This window comes from Scyliorhinus torazame, chromosome 7, assembly GCF_047496885.1.
Source record: "Scyliorhinus torazame isolate Kashiwa2021f chromosome 7, sScyTor2.1, whole genome shotgun sequence".
Taxonomy (NCBI): Eukaryota; Metazoa; Chordata; class Chondrichthyes; order Carcharhiniformes; family Scyliorhinidae; genus Scyliorhinus; species Scyliorhinus torazame.
The window spans coordinates 73,765,189-73,785,615 of record NC_092713.1 but is presented as its reverse complement, the minus strand read 5'-3'; the positions used below and the strand labels follow the sequence as shown (position 1 = coordinate 73,785,615).

At 45.9% G+C, this 20,427-nt stretch overlaps 1 protein-coding gene across 3 annotated transcripts in view; it reads right to left on the bottom strand.

Annotated features, from left to right (window-relative positions):
- Positions 1-20,427, bottom strand: part of faf1 (Fas (TNFRSF6) associated factor 1) — a 612,606-nt gene that overhangs the window by 328,196 nt on the left and 263,983 nt on the right. For 2 of the 3 annotated variants that reach the window (XM_072510911.1, XM_072510912.1), the window contains exons 9-10: positions 10,621-10,716; positions 5,500-5,623 (exon numbers count right to left, since the gene is read on the bottom strand). In XM_072510911.1, the coding sequence (XP_072367012.1) occupies positions 5,500-5,623; positions 10,621-10,716 (220 nt within the window). The remainder of the gene's footprint in view (positions 1-5,499; positions 5,624-10,620; positions 10,717-20,427) is intronic. The other variant, XM_072510913.1, reaches the window with a different exon arrangement.

Genomic DNA, 20,427 nt, shown 5'->3' with positions numbered 1-20,427 from the left:
ATGATCACAATGTATGTTACAGGAGTAAAAGGTTGGCAAATTGACTATAATTGATCAAAGCGCTGCTGTGGAAAAAGCAACGAGGACTATAGGCTCCCAAGTCCTCGGAAAATTCAAAAAAGATGCAAGGCTTGAACATATTCTTTTTGCTTGCAGAGAATGGGCCTCTGTGTATGAACTTATGTTGCTTCTAGCAAGTGTAAATGAGCCATGATACATGCTTGACTGATTATCTTAAATTAGTCATTTGGCAGCACACGACTTGAGTATTGCTAAAAAGACTTGTTTTGGATTGACAGCAGAATCCTGTTAATGGAAAATACCAATCACGTAGCCACTATCTAGTGGCAGCATGAAACGGCTTGCATAACCGGTTCTTCAAATTTTTGACATACTTCACCTTTCCAGGCTAATTTGAGGAAGACCAGGCACTTCTCAGATCCAAAGATCCTTTGGCCCATTTGCAAGCTAACAATGATCTGATCAGGGTGGCCTTCATCACACAGTATAGCTTTGATGCCCTCTATTTCTACATCAAGCTTTGAACTAACTTGGGTTCTATTTACAATATTACTGATAAAGCCAATCTTACAGCACATGGAGCTATACAAATCCCAACTAATATATTGACAAGTAAAAGTAGACTTGTGGTGCACAGTAGTGGAAAACTCATTAGTGGATTTCTCAACTAGCACATTGATAAGAGGAAGCGTGGGAGACTTCTCTGTTTCAAAAGTGACTTTGAGTACAGAATGGGGCGTATTAAAGTGTATACGGAAATCCTTACACATGGCTGTAGATTAAAAGAAAGTGTACCTATCATTTATATACCATAAATGTGCACTGGGTAGGAGGTTAGGGCTCATTCCATTATTAGCATATTTCTTGTGGAAAGTGATGAAAACGTTTCAGAGTGCTGGACCTGCAGGGGAGTCTACTTGCCAACCAATCAGCACCCTTTTCTTTTGTCATATAAACTGTTGTGATCATTTGAAATTTTACATTCTTGTTTTTGTCCTGATGAATGCAAGACAAAAAACGTTGGTCTCCTTTTAGCAATGACCATTCTCATTCATTGAATCCTTTGCATTAGCAACATCTTTTTCATGTTGTAGAAAATGCAATTCACTGTGAAATAGTAAAGACAAAACAGAAGAGCTAAACTGCAGAATAACTTGGTGCAAAAGGTACACACTGTGTTGGACAACATTGGTATTAAAATACTCATTGGAGATTTCCGGTGCAGCGGCCTGCAACAGCCAGTCGTACGTTAGGTGGCTCCCGCGAAGGTCCTGGCACTTCGGGCTTTTTTGAGTTCTAAACAGACAGCCTGGCAGAGGAAGTGAAGGTTAATCGGGGGATGTCGAGGCAGATGTTGAAGAGAGGCAGAGGAAGGAAATCTCAGGCACCGAGCTCAATGAAAATCCCAGGAAAGATGGTTGGGGGGGGGGGGGAAGAGAGAAAGAAGCCGTATCTATCACCCTCTATATGATGGCAGGGTTGATGGTGAAAGAACTGGAGAAGTTCGGTGGGGAGATGGGCGACTGATTTCAGAGGCATGGCCAGGAAATTAGGATGTCTTTTACAGCTATAATGGAGGCTGCTTTGGGCCCGATTAGGGAGCAGCTTAGCAAGACAGCTAAGGCGGTAGGCCAGCAGGCTGAGAAATTGAAGGTGTGGAGAATGAGGCTCTGTTTCAACAGGGAGAACGACTCATGTCGTTGGAAGGCGAAACGGTGCTTGCCGGCGACAGAAATATGGGCCTCAAAGCAAAAATTAGATGACATGGCAAACAGGTCCAGGCGCATGAACCTCAGCTGGTGGGTCTGCCGGAGTGATTCAACGACTCAAGGCCACCTGAATCCTTCTCTGCAAAGTTTTCGCAGCTGATGAGTGGAGATGAGATGGACACACTGGGGCCTTCAGGCAGAAGCCAAGACCAAATGAGCCACCACATGGTACGGATACAAGTGGGCTGGTTGGTAGAAATAATCAGGGAGGGGGCATTTCCTCTGTTCTGTATTCATGTTTATTCTCGTTTGTGGGCTCAGTAGTTGTCGGGATGGTGGGGGATTTTTTTTCTTTTTATCCCCTTGCGTAGTTTTTTCTTCAATGTGGTTGGGGGTGAGAACCATGAGGGAGGGGAGAGCCTGGGGGAGGAGCGAAGGAATTGGGATGATACAATGTTCATGAAGCGGTGTTGGCAGCGATACCAGATCAAGGCACACACCAACTTATTATGTGTGGGGAAATCAGCTGTGTGCTGGATCCGACGGTGGATGGATCTCAGCCAAGGTCATTGGTTCCGGGGGTATGGCGAAGGCATTACTTGTATTTATATAGGAAATGTGGCTGGGGCAGACCCTTGGAGTTTTCGTTTTTTTCCTCGGTACATAATGTGTTCTCCACGATTGACTACTTTGTCATGAGTCGGGCGCTGCTGGCAGGGGTGAAGAAATCGGAGTACTCAGTGGTGGTCATTTCTGATCATGCCCCACATCGGGTGGACCTGGAGTTGGAGGTAGGCTGGGGATGCTGTGAGGGATGGCGTGTTAGATGTCGGGCTGCTAGCAGATCTGGGATTGTGTAATGATCTTTAGGGATGTCCAGGATTATATCTTGAACAATGATAATGGGGAGGTCTCACCCTCGAGACAACAGAAGGTGCTGAAGATTGTAATCAGGGGAGAAGTTGGTGGATGATGTCATAGAGGTGGATCGCAGATATGTGCGCAGTCCATCCCCAGAATTATTAGCGGATAGGAAAAAAAGGCAAATGCAGTTCAATTTGATCTCCACAGATGCAGTTAAATGGATTTGATCTCCACAGATGGGGCGGTGCATCAGTTGAGGCAAGCTAAAGGGACAATTTCTGAGTATGGAGAGAAGGCAAATTGGCTCCTTGCATATCAACTGAGGAAACGGGAGGCTACGCGGGAGATTGTCCAGATTAGGGTTTGGTTTCGGCTCAGGAGAATGTGAATGGGACACTTAGACCCTTTCCATGAGGAGTTATACAAATCCAAACCACCTCGGGGTGGGTGTGGTGGAACCTCTGGGGGAGTTGGTCTATACCAAAGTGTGGGGGGGGGGGGGGGGGGGGGGGGGAGGTGAAGGAGGAACTAGATGCCCCTTTGGGGTTGGAGGAGATCAAGAAGGCGCTAAAGTTGATGCAGCCGGGGAAGGCAACCCCGGTGGAATTTTATTAAAAAATTGTAGATCAGCTGGACCCGCTGTTGTTGGGGATGTTCAGGGATTCCTTTGAGAGAGGTGCCTTGCCACAGTCACTAGAGCAGACGTGATTTCTCTGCTCCTGAAGAAGGACAAAGATCCCACAGACTGTGGGTCATATTGTCCAATCTCCCTGTTAAATGTGGACGTGAAGCTCCTCACTAAGGTGTTGGTGTTAAGACTGCAGCCTTGAGGTGGTTGGAAAAGACCAAACAAGATTTGTAAAGGGGCGGAGGTTGACGGCAAACGTGGGACGGTTGCTGAACGTGGTTCTTACACCGGCAGAGGGTTCAATTCCGGGAGATCATTATTTTGCTTGATGCGGAGACGAGTTTGACTTGACTGGGTAGAGTGGGGCTACCTTTTTGTGATAGAGAAATTTGGGTCTGGACCAGGCTTCGTAGCATGGGTGCTGTTGTATGCAGCCCCAATTGCCAGTTTGGCACTAACAAAGTAACTTCTCAGCCGTTTCTGCTATACTGGGGTACCTGGCAGGGATGTCCAATGCCCCCTTTGTTATTTGTCTTTGCAACAGAGCCACTAGCCATGGCGCTAGAAAAAGAGTGGAGTATAGGTTCTCACTATATGCCAACGATTTGCTATTATACGTTAGGCATCTGGAGGCCTTTTCAGTGGGAAATATTATGGGGATCTTACAGCGTTTTGGGATCTTTTCTGGCTATAAGCTAAATATAGGAAAGAGCGAGTACTTTGTGGTTGGGGCACCAGGGTGGAGAGGGAGGCTTGAGGGTTACCGTTGGTTAGCAGGAAATAATTTTTGGTATCTGGGCGTCCAGATAGCAAGGGACTGGGGGAAACTCTGGAGGTTGAACTATACAAATCTGATGGGGGAGGTCTAGGCAGACCTGCAAAGATGGGATGGCTCCCATTATCCCTACCGGGCCAAGTACAATTGATTAAGATGAATATCTTACCAAGATTTTTATTTCTATTCCAGTGCCTCCAGTATTCCTGCTCAAGGCGTTTTTCAGAGATTAACCGGCTTGTGACTGGGTTTATTTGGGCGGGTAAGGGCCCAAGGATCAGGAGGGTGGTGCTGCAGAGGAAGAGGCAAGCTAGGGGCTTGGCCTTGCCAAACTTTCAATATTATTATTGGGCGTTAATGCTGATAAGGTAGAGTGGTGCAGGATCTCGTAGGAGCTGTGGGTCCGGGTGGAGGCAGAGTCTGTGAGGAGGGCAAGCCTGGGGTTGTTGGTAACGTCTCCACTCTCGTTGGTGCCGAAGAAACACTCGACTAACCAGAGTTAGTCGAATGGAAGGAGAAGGAGTTGGAAAAGGTGGGAGATTTATTTCTAGATGATCGGTTTGCGAGATTGTGGGAGCTTAAGGAGAAATATGGGGTTACAGACGCTGCCGGTTCAAGCATCTCCAGGTGCGTAGCTGGGTGAAAAAGTACGTTCCTGCCCTTTCGGTGAAGCAGCCTTCTACCTTGCATGAGTTGATTTTGTCCTGCTCGGGGTCAGAGCTGGCCAGTATGGTAAGCATATTTCAGCGGATAGTGAGGGAAGAGACGGGCTCGGTTGAGGGAGTGAAGGCAAAGTGGATAGAAGAGTTAGGGCAAATTGTAGAGGAGGAGGTTTGGAGCGATGCACTGAGGAGGGAAAACACAACCTCGTCCTGTGCGAGGCTGAATCTTATTCAGCTAAAAGTAGTTTTGAGCACACCTCACGAAGGATAGAACAAGATTTTTTTCGATAGGGGTGGAGGATAGATGTGGTCGGTGTTCACGGGGACCGGCACACGATGCACACATGTTCTGATCGTGCTCAAAGCTGGTGGGCTTCGGGAGATCCTTTTTTGATACCATGTCAGCAATCGTGCCCATTGGTTGCAGTTTTTGGGGTCTTGGATGTACTGGAGCTCCGGTCGGGGGGAGGGGAAGGCACACTGGCCTTTGCCTCACTTTTGGCAAGGAGGCGGATCCTCTTAGACTGCAGGTCGACTACACCACCAAGTGCCTCGGCATGGCTGGATGATCTTGATGGAGTTTTTGGACCTCGAGAAGTTCATGTTCACCACGAGAGGGCCGATGGAAGAGTTTTACCATAGGTGGCAGACGTTTATAAAGTTGGCCACTGTTAGCTGTTAGGGGGATGAGATAGGGTGGGGGGAAAGAGTTTTGTTTATATGTCTATATTGTTATGCGTAGGGGGGTTGTTACTAGTTTTGTCTTATTGTTTGGTTTTGTGCAAACTTTGTATAAAAATTGTTAAAATTCTCAATAAAAATATTTCCAAAAAAACATACTCATTGGTGACTTCTTTGATCCTGAAGATACCATGCCAAAAAGTTCACCATCGTCAACTCCAAACTCAGTAGCATCTTCAAAATCATCTCCCTCACTGTCACTGACCATGTGAACATCAGTACACTGTATAAAGAATTGAAAGCAATCAAGTTAATAAGCTCCAGCATTGGACAAGTGCAATCAAAACAATTATTAAAGCAATCTGTATTGAAAGAGCACCAATGAGGAAACACTTTTAAATATTAAACCACATGAGAAAGCTGCATCAAAAACTAGAGAAAACCATATGAACCAAAGCTTTTGCATTTCCTTTATTGATTCTCTTTGTTAATTCTTCAAATAATTCTATGTGACTGGATAAGAATGACCTGCCCAATTAAAATTCTGGCCCCACAATTTCATCTCATATCTCATGGTTTCGTACCAACTGAAATTAGATAAACTGGTGTGCAATTTCATGATTTGTTTCTTTTTGGAATCCCCAACTTTTCTTGAGATCCATTTATGAAATATCAGATTTCCAAGACTAAATTTGAGTTTTCTTTTTGAATAATTATCTCGATAAGAAGTTCTACTTCTAACTACGGCGCTTCCACAATCCCTGTGCTCATTTCCTCTGTGAAAACTGAGACTATATATTTATTATCTCTGCCATTCCCTCAATTCATCGATATTTCTTCACCCAATAAGTGGCCTTAACCATACTTTTAATAGTAAGAACTCTTACAACACCAGGTTAAAGTGGACTTTAACCTGGTGTTGGAAGACTTCTTACTGTGCTCACCCCAGTCCAACGCCGGCATCGCCACATCATATTTTTAATAGTCTTCTTACTATTGTTTTTGTTTTTTCCTGAAAACTTTACCACTCATTCCATTATGCTTTTTAACCTTGTGTGCAATTTCCCTGCATTGTTTACACTTGCCCTGGCTTTAATCATATTATGTTGCCTCCAGGTATTCAAAAATAACTTTTTAAAGTTTAAAATACACAATCTTTTTTCCCTTCCTGGAATGGAACTAACACAAGGAGAAAATATTAAACTTTCTGGTAATATGCAAACCATGCTTTGAATGATATAAGAATACCCAGTTTATGCTTTTCCTGTTCATAAAGTACTCACTCTTGCTGGGATTAGATGGTAACTGCTCCCCTGCTACCTCACTAAAATCATAACTCTATTGGAGAGCACAAGGTGAGTCTTAACAGCACACAGTTCAACTATGAAGGGTATCACAACTAGTATCACAGAAAACCTCATGCACTTCACCCAACATCCACAAACTTGTATATTTCAGTACAAATCACAGAGACCATTCCCTAGCTGGCATCCAAGGAAAATTACTTGCTCTCAAGTGCCTTCCAGTTCCCGTTGTTTTGGCTGCCTGAAGAGAACTGAAAATTGCTTCAGTAACCTGCTTGATCGCTTACTCCATTTCCAAATGGAGAAATAGCTAGTTAATGGCATACATTTCTATTTAACAGAATAAAACTCTACACATTAAAATCATGCACACAAATCAGTGCCAGAACACTTTAATAAATATGCATTCTAAACAATACAGCGCCGATTCAAACTATTAAGTGATCAAGTCTATGAAAATTCTGATTCAAATTTTAAAATTTAAAATTGCAGATTCCAAAGAACATAAAAAGTTTGATTGTTGGGGAGTCAACCATTTAAAATAGTTACTGTGCATGCTATGATTGGAAGAATCTAGGCCAAAGTATTGTAGCCATACAAGATGCCTCATTTATAGCTATTCAAATCTGAAAATGCATTTATTTGCATTATGTCAATCCGAAATATATGTTGAACAGTATACATTTTTACTATGTAGCTAATTCTCCAAAACAAGTTTTATTATAGCTTGTCTGCTCATACAATCTGAAATTGAAAAAGGAAAATTAACACCACGATCAGAGTAAGGCGAGTGATTTTCATTCACATTTAAGCAGCAATAGAGCCAATATTTCAGTAACATAACCCAAAGCAAGCTGATAATGTGAAGACAAAAAAATCTATTCATTAAATTATTCACAGAGTCATTTATAGACAGGCTGTTCATGTTAATTACATGCAACCACAGCAATAAAGCTGCAGTGGCTTATTTAAAAAAGGTGACCAAAAGCAGCCCAGAAAAAGGCACACATTTCTCATTTGTCTAAATAAGATTAGTTGGAAAACAATTACTTCAGAAACTTATGGAATGCGTACAGCCTTTACTGAACATGACTAATGGGAATATATGGCAACAATTTTTTACCTGATACTTTATCTAAATTTGTGTTCATTTGGGCGGCACCGTAGCACGGTGATTATCATTGCTGCCTCACATTGCCAGGGACCCAGGTTCAATTCCGGCCTTGGGTGACTATATGTGTGGAGTTTGCACTTTCTCCCCGTGGACTACTTCCGGGTGCCCTGGTTTCCTCCCATGGCCCAAAGATGTTGCGGTTAGGTGGATTGCTATGATAAAATTGACCTTTGGTATCCAGGAATATACAGGTTAGGTGGGGTTACAGGGATAGAGCAGGGAGTAGGCCTAGGTAGGATGCTCTTTCAGAGGGTCGGTGCAGACACAAGGTTGAATAGCCTCCTTCTGCAATGTAGGAATTCTATGATTCTTCTAATCTATGGTTTCTTCTCCTCCCCTGCTCTTAGAGATTCTATACTACCAGAATAATGAGAGAAAGTTGGGTCTCACTCCCCGCTCCATATATCAGCTTTTTCCTGTCCTAGCAGGTATCAAGAGCACACAACATGGTCTGAACATCTACAATTATTTTTTTTCCCAATGGATATGGACGATAATAGAAAAGACCACATTCATTGTCCTACTTAGCTACACCAGAAGCTTGTGGTACACTTTTGCTGTGAGGTGATGGAGCTGAACAGTGATGTTAGCTGGTGAATTCCAAGACTGATTTAGCAACAATAAAGGGACAGCAATATATGTTCAAGTTCAGAATGTGCTTGACCTGGAGTTTAACTTGTAGATGATGATGTTCACATGATTTTATTGTTCTTGTCTTAATTAGAAATCTAGATGGTCCCTTGAAAATAAACTTAGGTACTGCAGTGCATTTTGTGACAGGCACTTATTGCAGTTGTAATATGTCAACCATACAGTGTGTGGGCTTTGGCTCACTGACAGAATTCTCAAGAAGTCTTGTTACATCCTCAGTGTATGAAATAAGGTTCAACAACTTAAATCCAGGCAAGTAGTGAGAATACCAGGTACGGTAGCATAGTGGTTATTTACAGCACTAGAAATCTAGAGTACTGGGTTAATGATACAGAGACATTAATTCAAATCCCACAATGCAATTCAGGAATGTACATTCAGAAAATTAAATTATTTGGAATAAAAAGCTGGTATCAGTAATAGTAATTGGACTTTAACCTGGTGTTGTAAGACTTCTTACTGTGCTCACCCCAGTCCAACGCCGGCAACTCCACATCATCAGTAATAGTGACCATGTACCTAACCACTGAATTATCATATAAACCACTAGGTTGACGAATGTACTGCAGGGAAGGAAATCATCTGTCCTTATCCAGTCTTGCCAGCCCCCCCACCCCACTTGGGCCATCTGTTCCCTGTTCCTAGCTGCTCTTTGACCCACTGCTCGTCTTTGTTCTGCCATTCACACATTCTAATCTCTTTATATGCCACTATCAACACCATTCTTAGCCTTAATCAACCCCATTTACATTCCTTTTCCCTTTCTGTCCACAACACTTTGTCAATCTCCATCTATCGATGGCCCACTACCCAGCCCCACTGCTCCATGCCCACCTCCCCACAGTATAAATCTGACTCTATTCCCAGTTTTCTCCAGCTTTGACAAAGCGTCATGCAGACTCAAAATGTTAGCTCTCTTCCGTCTCCACAGATGCTGTCAGGCCTCTTGAGATTGTCCAGTATTTTCAGTTTTTGAGGCCTATATGTGACTCTAGATCAGCAGAAAAGTGTTTTTTTTTCTTATTCATTCATGGAATGTGGACAATACAGGCATTTACTGCTGATCCCTAACTACTCGAGAAGGTGGTGGTTGATTCTTAACTGCCCTCTGAAGTGGCCGGGGAAACGACTATGTTGTACCAAATGCTACAAAAATGCATACCAAGAAAGACTGCCCTCGAAGCAGAGCTCAATACAACAAAGGCCCAACCAAGCCAGTTGGTTCTGCAAAGTCCTCATGTGTGAGCAAAATTAAATGTGACAAGAAATGGGCAGCACGGTGGTGCAGTGGTTATCACCGCTGCCTTACGGCACCAAGGATCCGGGTTCGATCCCGGCTCTGGGTCACTGTCCGTGTGGAATTTGCATATTCTCCCCGTGTCTGTGTGGGTCTCACCCCCACAACCCAAAGATGTGCAGGGTAGGTAGATTGGTTAAAAAGACATACAGGGCCCTGGACTTTATAACTGGTGGTACAGGGTACAAAAATAAGAAAATTATGATGAACCGTTATAAAACACTGGTGTGCCCACAACTAGAGTACTGTGCTCAATTCTGCGCACCATACTTTAGGAAAGATGTGAAGGCTTTGGAAAGGATGCAAAACAGATTTACAAGAATGGTGCCACAGTTGTTGGACTTCGGCTAATAGGACAGATTGGCGAACCTGGAGTTGTTCTCCTGAGAGAAGGTCGAAAGGAGATTTGAGCAATGTGTTCAAATTCATGGGGCATCCAGGCAAAGTAGATAGTGAGAAACTGTTCCCATTGGCAGAAGGGTGGATGCTCAGAGGACGCCGATATAAGGTGAATAGCAATTGAACCAATGGTGACATGAGGAGAAATGCTTTTACGTAGTGAATAGTTAGGATCTGGAATGCACTGCCAGAGAGGATGGTGGAGGCAGATTCAATCGTCGCTTTCAAAAGGGAATTGGATAAGCACCTGAAGAGAAAGACTTTACATGGCTACAGGGGGTGGGACCAGCTGAGTTGCTCTTTCACAGAGTCGGCAGTAATACAACGGCCAAAATTGCCTCCTTTTGTGCTGTAACCATCCTAAGATCCTATGAGATGTTTTCTTATAAAACCAATGTGTAGCAAATAAATCACTTCAAATTTTAACAAATTAAAAAGCAAAACTTTTGTTTTACCTCTTCAGAGTGTTCACGGGTTTGAGCAGGTGAAGGTCTTTTACTAACTGTTAGTCGATGGCAAGGATAATTGAGCCCAGCGGCAGCCAAAGCAACCTGCAAAAGGTTTGAGGCAGAGTAACAATAAAATATTTGATACAGATATCTCACAGTCAGGTTAATACAAATTTGCAGGATTTTCTAGCTTCCTGTTTTGGTCATAAATAAATTATCCAAAACGTTTTGAATGTCTACTATTTTGCTTTTAGTTTATGTGCAAATTCTTTACAAATCACTCATTAGGCCTCAGCTGGAGTACTGTGTACAACTTAGCACACTACACCAGGAAGGATGTGAAGTCCTTGTCGAGGGTACAAAAGGAGGTTCAGTAGCATGATAAGGTGGAGAAAATAACCTCCGAGCAGAGAAATTTAAGGGAAGACCGAGGGAGGGATTAAAATTTTTATGGGGTTTTGATAGGGCAAATTGAAAAACTTTCTCGACAAAGTGGATCAGAGGTCATTGATTTCAAATAATTAGCAAATGAATGTGGGGGGGGGGAAGAATTAAGAGAATTCTCGCCGAGAGTTGATAAAATTCGGAATCTCTGAAAGGGTAGTGGAAAAAAGTTATTTTGGAACTTTCAAAAAAGCAATTAGACATTGCACTTTGCCACGTTATGGGGAAATATCTCAATAATGGGATTAAATACGAGTGCACTTTCAAAGAACCAGCACAGGCACAAGGAAGGGGCTGTGCTCTAAGATGCTATCTAACCTTCTAATTTTGTTTTAGTATGACAGATATCAATAGATGTAAAGCAGAATCTTCATTTACTTAAAGATTCAGCATCTACTTTGCAACAGCACATGACAGTATCAAATAAAGAAAGCTCCTTTTTCTTCCAGTAACAAGAACTATACGACAATGCCATTATATCCACCCTTAACTCTCGTGAAAGCAACATACCGCCCTCACTACAGCTGAAGATGTTTCGATAACACTACTGCACAAGAATTGTAAATTGCCAGCAAGGAGTGAGGAGAAAAATAGTATGAACTAGGTTTAAATAAGATAAGTAAGTAGGTTTGCCCTATTTTCTCCATTCTCTTGTTTTATTGGGCCATTTAAAATCTGAAACTTGCAAACCATTACGAAATGTTGAAAAGCTCTCCAATATGCTCTCCAATATTGAAACGTAGCTTCTTTCTTTTCATACCTCTCTCACTTGCCTTCTTTGTGAGAAGCCTCATCTCAATGAGATTTAAAAAGCAGCAATCATACATGCAATGACCACAGTAATTTATTGAGACACCTTCGCTTTCTCATCTTGCATATGCTGATGACTTTCTTCCAGTCACCATTTATATCTTTGCCAGAAAAAGAGAGACATTTTTTGTAGAAGTTTTTTGTCTTGCACTCATCAGCACAATTCACAAAAATACCAATGTCAGGGGAAACAACAACTTTATACTGTATGAGAATAGTGTGCTGATTGGATAGCAAGTGGACTTTGGTTGTTTGAGGGTTGTCAGGGAGAATTCACCAGTTGATGGTGACGGATAATGAACTGCCAATCTTTGTTTGAAATTTAAGCCAGGCAGTTCTCAAAGGAATAAACCAGCAAATAAATGACCGTCTCTGAAACAGGCGCAATGTGTGTACATGTTCTTTCTATCTGTAAAAAAAAAAAGAGACCTCTGTACTAAAATATGTAGCTTCCAGTACATGAAAATGCACCAGGATGCGAGCCAGACTATCTTAAATTGCTTGTGAGCATTTTTAGCACAGCGAGGATTATTTATAAAGGTCATCCAATCACACCTCAAGTTGGATACTGTTTTTAAAGTTTAAAAGCATGGACTGGTTGGGTACCATAAGGCATAGGAACAGAATTAGGCCATGGAGCAGACTGCTCCGTCATTCAATCTTAGATGATACGTTTCTCATTCCCATTCTCCTGCCTTCCCCCATAACCCCTAATTCCCTTATTAATCAAGAATCTATCTATCTTTGTCTCAAAGACAGTCAATGACTTCACCTCCACAGCCTTCTGCGGCAATGCGTTCCTCAGATTCACCACCCTCTATCTAAAGAAATTCCTCCTCATCTTTGTTTTTTTAAATATTTTTATTAAATTTTGCATTTTTACACTGTACACAAAGAATTTTTTGTGATGAGACAGTAACAGCTTACATGTTGTACCTTTTCATTTGCCCCCCGCCCCCCCCCCCCCCCCCCCCCCCCGTGTCCCCCGTTGCCACCCCCCCTTCTCCTCTTCTGCTATTTCTGGATCTTATCCTAGGGGGCATGCCCGGAACATGTGGGCGTGGCTGGCAGGCCTCCCTGACACCCTTCACATTTGTCCTCTACTTCCGGGAAGAACCTGCTCATTCGGCATCTTTTCAGGTGTTTTCTGTGCACCACTTTAAACTGCATGAGGCTTAGCCTTGCGCAGGAGCAGGTGGCGTTGGCCCTGTTCCGTCCCCACTCTAATTCCGTCCCTATCTGTCCTCCCATTTGTCCCTTGTTCCGTCCAGTGGGGAGTGTGTCCTTTCTAAAAGTCGTCCTTATATGTCCCTGCAGTTCCCCTTTCCCAGACTGTCTGCGTCCAGTAATTCCTCCAACATTGTGTCTCTCGGGGCCCTAGGTATCGCTTCGGCTCCTTGAAGAGAAAGCTTTTGATTTGCAAATGTCGGAGTTCCAGTCCATTCTGTAGTTCGAGTCTCTCCATCAGCTCTTCTGGGGTCACTAGTCTGTCCCTTGTGCAAAAGTCCCCAACTGTCAGTGTCCCTCCATCCTGTCTCCACCTCTTAAGGTGGCACCTGGCACGGCTGGTAGAAACCCATGGTTACCACAGATGGGGGCCATGGTGCACACCTCGGTTAGCCTGAAATGCTGACTCATCTGGTTCCAGGTTCTTCCAGTTGCTACTACCACTGGGTTGGTTGAGTGTTTTGCTGGCGGGGATGGGAGTGCTATTGTGGCGAGGGCCCGGACGGTCATCCCTGTACAGGAGGACTCCTGCATCCTCACCCATTTAGTGGTTGGCTCCTTCACCCATCCCCTCACTCTCCCGGCCGTGGCTGCCCATGGCAGTATTGCAAGTTCGGGAGGGCCAGACCTCCATGCTTCTTCTCCTTTGCAGTGTTTTAGGGATTCTCAGATCCCCCCCCACTCCCCTCACATAAATGCCATAATCATTTTGTCTACTGTTTGGAAGAAGGCCTTGGGGATGAAGATCGGTATGGATCTGAACAGGCAGGGGAACCTGGGCAGCACATTTATCTTGACTGTCTGCAACCTCCCCGTCAGGGAAAGCAGGAGTGCATCCCATCCCTGCAGGTCTTTTTTGACTTTCCCCACTAGACTGGTCAGATTCCACTTGTGTATCCCTGTCCAGTTGTGGGCTATCTGGATTCCAGGTAGCAGAATTTGTTTCAGGCTATTTTAAATGCTAGTCCCTCCAGCTCTGCCCCTCCCCCTCTCGGGTTCACCGGGAAAACTTTTGCCCAGGTTTTTTGCCCAGGTTGAGTTTGTAGCCCGTGAAGACCATAAGACTATAAGACATAGGAGTTGAAGTAAGGCCATTCGGCTCATCGAGTCCACTCCACCATTCAATCATGGCTGATTTCAACTCCATTTACCCGCTCTCTCTCCATAGCCCTTAATTCCTCGAGAAATCAAGAATTTATCAACTTCTGTCTTAAAGACACTCAACGTCCCGGCCTCCACCGCCCTGTGTGGCAATGAATTCCACAGACCCACCACTCTCTGGCTGAAGAAATTTCTCCTCAGACTCAGAACTCTCTCAGAAGCATTGTGATTTCATTCATGCCGCCTTGCGAGTCCGCGATGTAGAGGAGCTGATCACCCGCATAGAATGAGACTCTGTGTTCTCTGTCTCCTCTTCAAATTACCTTCCAGCCTCTCATGTCTCGCAGGGCGATTGCCAGTGGCTCAATTGCCAAGGCGAACAGGAGCGTGGACAGTGCGCATCCCTGCCTGGTGCAAATAGAAGCATTCAGAGCTGGCGGTGTTAATTCAAACTCTCACCTTGGGGCCATTGTACAGGAGTTTCACTCATGAGGTGAACCGTGTCCCTAGCCCAAACCGCTCCAGTACCTCAATGAGGTATTTCCACTTGACTATGTCAAGGGAGACGATTACCTCTGGTGTTCTCGCCCCCGATGGGGTTGGTATCACAGTCAGCAGCCAACTGATGCGCTCGCAGTTAGCTGTCTATCCTTACCTATATCTGTCGGGTTCTCTGCAACCACCTCTGCTACGCAGCTCTCCAGTTTCTTGGACTTTTACGAGATCTTCACGTCCACATTGAGCAGCGACATGGGTCTGTATGATCCGCATTCCGTTGGCTCTTTGCCTTTTTTGGTTATTAACGATATGGTGGTCTGTGTTAGTGTTGGAGGCAGGGTGCCCCTCTCTAGCAAGTCTGCGAACATCTCCCACAGGTACACGACGAGAGCCGGTGCAAATTCTTTGTAGATGTCTGCCGGGAACCCGCCTTCATGGAGTTGATGTTCTTCATGATCTCTCCCAGTTCTATTGGTGCTTCCAGCTCCCCACGACTGGCATGTTCAATCCATCGACGAACTGTTTAATCCCCGAGTCCGCCTCAGGGGGTTTGGAGGTGTACAGTCCCTAGTAGAAAGCCTCCAATGCTTCGCTGACCTTTTATGGTTCAGTTACCAGTCTGCCTCTGCTGTCGTTCCCCTGTGCTATTTCCCTCGTGGCTGCCTGCTTTCTCAGCTGGTGAACCAGCAGGCTGCTAGCCTTCTCTCTGTGTTCATAAAACGTCCCCCGTACCTGGTGGAGTTGGTGCACTGCCTTCCTGGTGGATAGCAGGTTAAAGTCAATTTGTAGCTCTTTCCACTCCACCAGAAACTCTACGTTCAGGGCTTCAGAGTATCTACCTCCTGTCGACCTCCAGGATGGAGTTGATCAGTTGTTGTCTAGCCGCCCTCTCTTCCCCATCTCTATGAGCCTTGTAAGCTATAATTTGTCCCCTAATCACCGCCTTCAGTGCCTCCCAAAACATGGCAGGTGAGACTTCCCCCTTCCGGTTGTTACTGACGTACTTGCCTATGGCCTGTGATTTTCTGGCAGAAGACCTTATCGGCCAAGAGGGTCCTGTCCAACCTCCATATGGGGTGTTGGGCATGGCCTGTCCCCAACCTCACATCCATGTAATGTGGAGCATAGACTGAGATTACGATCGCAGAGTATTCCACTCCGACTATTTCTGGAAGCACCACAATGAAGTCGATGCGGGTGCAGACTTTATGTACTGGTGAGAAGAACAAAAATTTCCTCTCACCTGGGTGCAGGAACCGCCATGGGTCTACTGCCCCTATCTGCTCCATGAGCGTTCCCAGTTTCTTAGCCATAGAACATAGGACATACAGTGCAGAAGGAGGCAATTCGGCCCATCAAGTCTGCACCGACCCACTTAAGCCCTCACTTCCCCCCCTATCCCTGTAACCCAATAACCCCTCCTAACCTTTTTGGTCACTAAGGGCAATTTATCATGGCCAATCCACCTAACCTGCACGTCTTGGGACTGTGGGAGCACCCGGAAGAAACCCACGCAGACACGGGGAGAACATGCAGACTCCGCACAGACAGTGACCCAGCGGGGAATCGAACCTGGGACCCTGGCGCCGTGAAGCCACAGTGCTATCCACTTGTGCTTCCATGCCACGTCTGTCGTTTTCCCCATTTGGGGGTTGATCTGTCCGTCAGTGGGTTAAAATCCCCCCAACCCCATGCTCAGTTGGTGTGTATCTATGTCGGAGATTTCCACCATGGTCTTTTTTACAAAAGTGTAAATGTGGGCATGCACACATTTACCAGGACTACTGGTGCCCCGTCCAGAACACTGCTGACCATGACGTAGCACCCCCCTTGGTCCGTAACCATCATTGTCGCCTTGAACGCCGTCCTCTTGCTTATCAGAATAGCTACCCCCCTTGCCCTTGCCCCATAGCAGGAATGGTAGGTCTGTTCCACCTAGCCTTTTCTTACCCGCAATTGGCCCTTCTCCCTCAGGTGCCTCTCCCTGGAGGAAGACTATGTCGGCTTTCATACTTTTCAGGTGGGAAAGACTCTGGATCTTTTCACTGGGCCGCTAAGTCCCCTCAAGTTCCAGGTGATAATCCTGGTGGTGAGGTTTCTGTCCCCCACTTCCTGCAGGATCAACCATACGTATCTGGTGGATGCGCCCCTGCACTCCGGTATTTCCCTTTGCTCGGGGGCCATCCAAAATGGCCGCGGTCACCATTCTCACCACGACGCTGCACCCCTGCGCTCCAGGGTTTCCCTTTGACCAGGATCCACCCAATATGGCTGCCAACTATGTGTACGCCATGTGGATGAGTCCATGCACTCGGGTTTCTTTTTGTTCAAGGGCCCTCCAAAGTGGCTGCTTGCGGTTCCATCTTGTTCCATCAACCCAAATCTGACCTGCTGACATCAGTCTAGAACCGTTCCCTTCATTATTATGTTCCCCCTGTGGTCCCAATTCTCTCCTCCATCCCCTCTTCTGCCACCACCACCCCTTCCCATGCCCCCCTTTCCTATTTGATCCCCTAACTACTCCCCCCATCACGGTGTGTGTCCCCCTCCGCCAGGTGCTTGCGACCTGCTGGGAGATGTGCCTTGCCACCCGCCCCCCCTTTCATACTTCCTAGCGCTAGCTTTACCCGCAAGTGTGGTGGCCCCCCCTCCCGGGGTTGCTCTGACCCCCTCCTATGCCCGTCTTTTGCTGCCCTCGGTCTCTCCTCACCCTCTCAAGTGTCCCGCTGCCCTCACCCCTTTCTTCCTATGAGCTAGTGCTCCTGCTCATAGCCAGGCAGTGCCGTCCCTCACAAAAATTGTCTATGTCCATCACTTTCTTTTTTTCCCTCCCTTCGTCTTCCTCACCGCAGCTTTGTTTGCCTTTTGTCCAGGCCGTTCGCGCACATGAACTCATCAGCCTCTGCCGGGGTGGTGAAATAATGTTCTTTATCCTGGAATGTCATCCAGAGTCTGGTTGGGAATAGCATCCTGAATTTTATACCGTTCTTGTACAGATCTGACTTTGCATGGTGGAACTCGGCCCTGCATTTGCCAGGTCCGCCCCAATGCCCTGATACACCCTTATTCTGTGTCCTTCCCAACTGCTCGCTTTGGTCTGCTGTGCCCAGTGCATGATCCTCCCCCGATCCTGGTACTGGTGCAGCTTGCCGATTATCGCCCTCGGCTGCTCCCCGGCCTTGGGCTTTGGTCGGAGTGAACCGTATGCCCCGTCGATCTCCGGTGGTTTGGGGAAGCTGTTTCTTCCAATCAAGTTGCCCAGCACCTGGGCCACATAGTCAGTCAAGTCTCTGCCCTCGATCCCCTCTGGCAGGCCCACTATTTGTATATTGTTTCACCTGGATCCCCTCCAGGCTCCCTTGGGTCACCACCGACCTCCCAACTTCTTTATCTCGACCACCAGGGCGACAATCCAGTCGCTCTGCTCAGCCGATTCCTTTTTAAGCTCTTGGATTGTTCTTCCCCGAGCCTCCAGCTTCCTTCCCATCCCGTCTGTATGGCAGCCAGCGCCTCCGCCACTGCCACCGACTGCTACCTGGATCTCCACCTTTATCTCATCCTTCATTGTGGACAGCTCCTTAGTCAGAAATATCTTCCATCCCTCTCCAGGTGGGGGGAGCCCATCGTCCGGGTTGTCGGTCTCCCTCTCTTGGGGGTGGCCGGGGACCCTTCACCTCGTGGGTCTGCCGACTCGCTCGCTGCTCTTGCCGTTTTTCACCGTGTCTGGCTTCCCAGCGGCCTCTCGAGCTACTGTTTGCTGGCATTCTACTCTACTACTTTTCCTTTTTAATTGAGGAGCTGAATGAGTCTGAGTTTTCGGGCTAAGGCTGGTTTAGCTCAGTGGGCTAGACAGCTGGTTTGTGATGCAGAACAAGGCCAGCAGTGCGGGTTCAATTCCCGTACCAGCTGAGAATTCTGAATTCTCCCTCCATGTACCTGAACAGAGCCGGAATGTGGAGACTAAGGGATTTTCACAGTAACTTAATTGCAGTGTTAATTGAAGCCTACTTGTGACAATAATTAAGATTGTTATTATCATTATTAAATTTGGCCAAAGCTGCTGATTTTGTTGTGCTCTGGAGGAGAGCCACCTGATGTGTGACTACGCAGCACAGCCCCGTCACCAGAAGTCAAAATCCTTATCTCTGTTTTAAAGGATTGACCCTTCAGTCTGAGGCTGTGCCCTCGGGTTCCAGTTTCTCCTAATAGTGGAAACATCCTCTCCACGTTCATTCTATCTAGGCCTCTCAATATTCTGTAAGTTTCAATGAGATCCCCGCCTAATACTTCTAAACTCCACCGAGTACAGACCCAGAGACCTCAACCACTCCTCATATGACAAATCCTTCATTCTGGGGATCATTCTTGGAACCTCCTCTGGACCCCTTCCAAGGCCAGCACATCCTTCCTTGGATACGGTGCCCAAAACCCCTCAATATTTCAAATGGGGTCTGGCCAGAGTCTTATACAGCCTCAACTGTACATCCGTGCTCTTGTAATCTAGCCCTCTCGACATGAATGCTAACATTGCATTTACCTTCCTAACTGCCAACTGAGCCTGCATGTTAACTTTAAGAGAATCCTGAACTAGGACTCCTAAAGTCCCTCTGTGCTTCTCATTTCCGAAGCTTTTTCCCATTTAGGAAATAGTCTATGCCTCTATTCTTCCTAAAAAGTGCATAACCTCACACTTTTCATGCATTCTATTTGCCACTTCTTTACCCACTGGGCTAGCTCTTGGAATATAGTGTTCAATTTTGATCGCCACACCACCAGAAAGATGTAGTGGCTTTGAAGAGGGTACAGAGAGGTTTACCAGGATGTTGTCTGGTATGGAAGGCATTAGCTATAGGAGAGGTTGGATAAACTTGGTTTGTTCTCACTGGAACGACGGAGGTTGAGGGGCGACCTGATAGAAGTGTACAGAATTATGAGGGGCATGGACAGTGTGGATTGTCAAAAGCTTTTTCCCCCAAGGTGGAAGAGTCAATTAAAGGGACGGAGGTTTAAGGGACGGAGGTTTAAGGTGCGAAGGACAAAGTTTAGAGGAGATGTGCGAGGGAAGCTTTTTTACACAGAGGGTAGTGGGTGCCTGGAACCCGCTGCCGGAGGTGGTGGAAGCAGGTACGACAGTGACATTTAAGGGGCGTCTTGACAAATACATGAATAGGATGGGAATAGAGGATATGGCCCCCGGAAGTGTAGAAGATTTTAGGTTAGACGGGCAGCATGATCGGCGCTGGCTTGGAGGGCCGAAGAGCCTGTTCCTGTGCTGCACTTTTCTTTCTTCTCCTAGCCTGTCCAGGTCCTTCTGCAGCCTCTCTGCTTCTTCAACACTACATGTCCCCCTACATATGTTTGTATCATCTGCAAACTCAGCAACAATGCCCTCAGTTCCTTCTTCCATATCTATACCTTGCCTGTTGTGAACAGTGGATGGGATGTCCTGTTTGATACGATCCACCAGTCTTTGGGAGATACAGCTTACATAGCTAGCATTACATTGGCACTAAAATTCATATACCACATCAATCATTTGTATGATAGGCAGAACGCCATTTTGGCTTGATGCAGCATCCCGTTAGTGGCAAATTATACTCGTGTTACTACTGCATAGTAGCAGCATGAAACAGTGAGCTTTACCTGTTGCTCAAATATTTGAGATACCTTGCCCTTCCAGGGTAATCTGAAATAGAGTGGGCACTTTTCACTTTGCTGTTTACAACAAAGAGG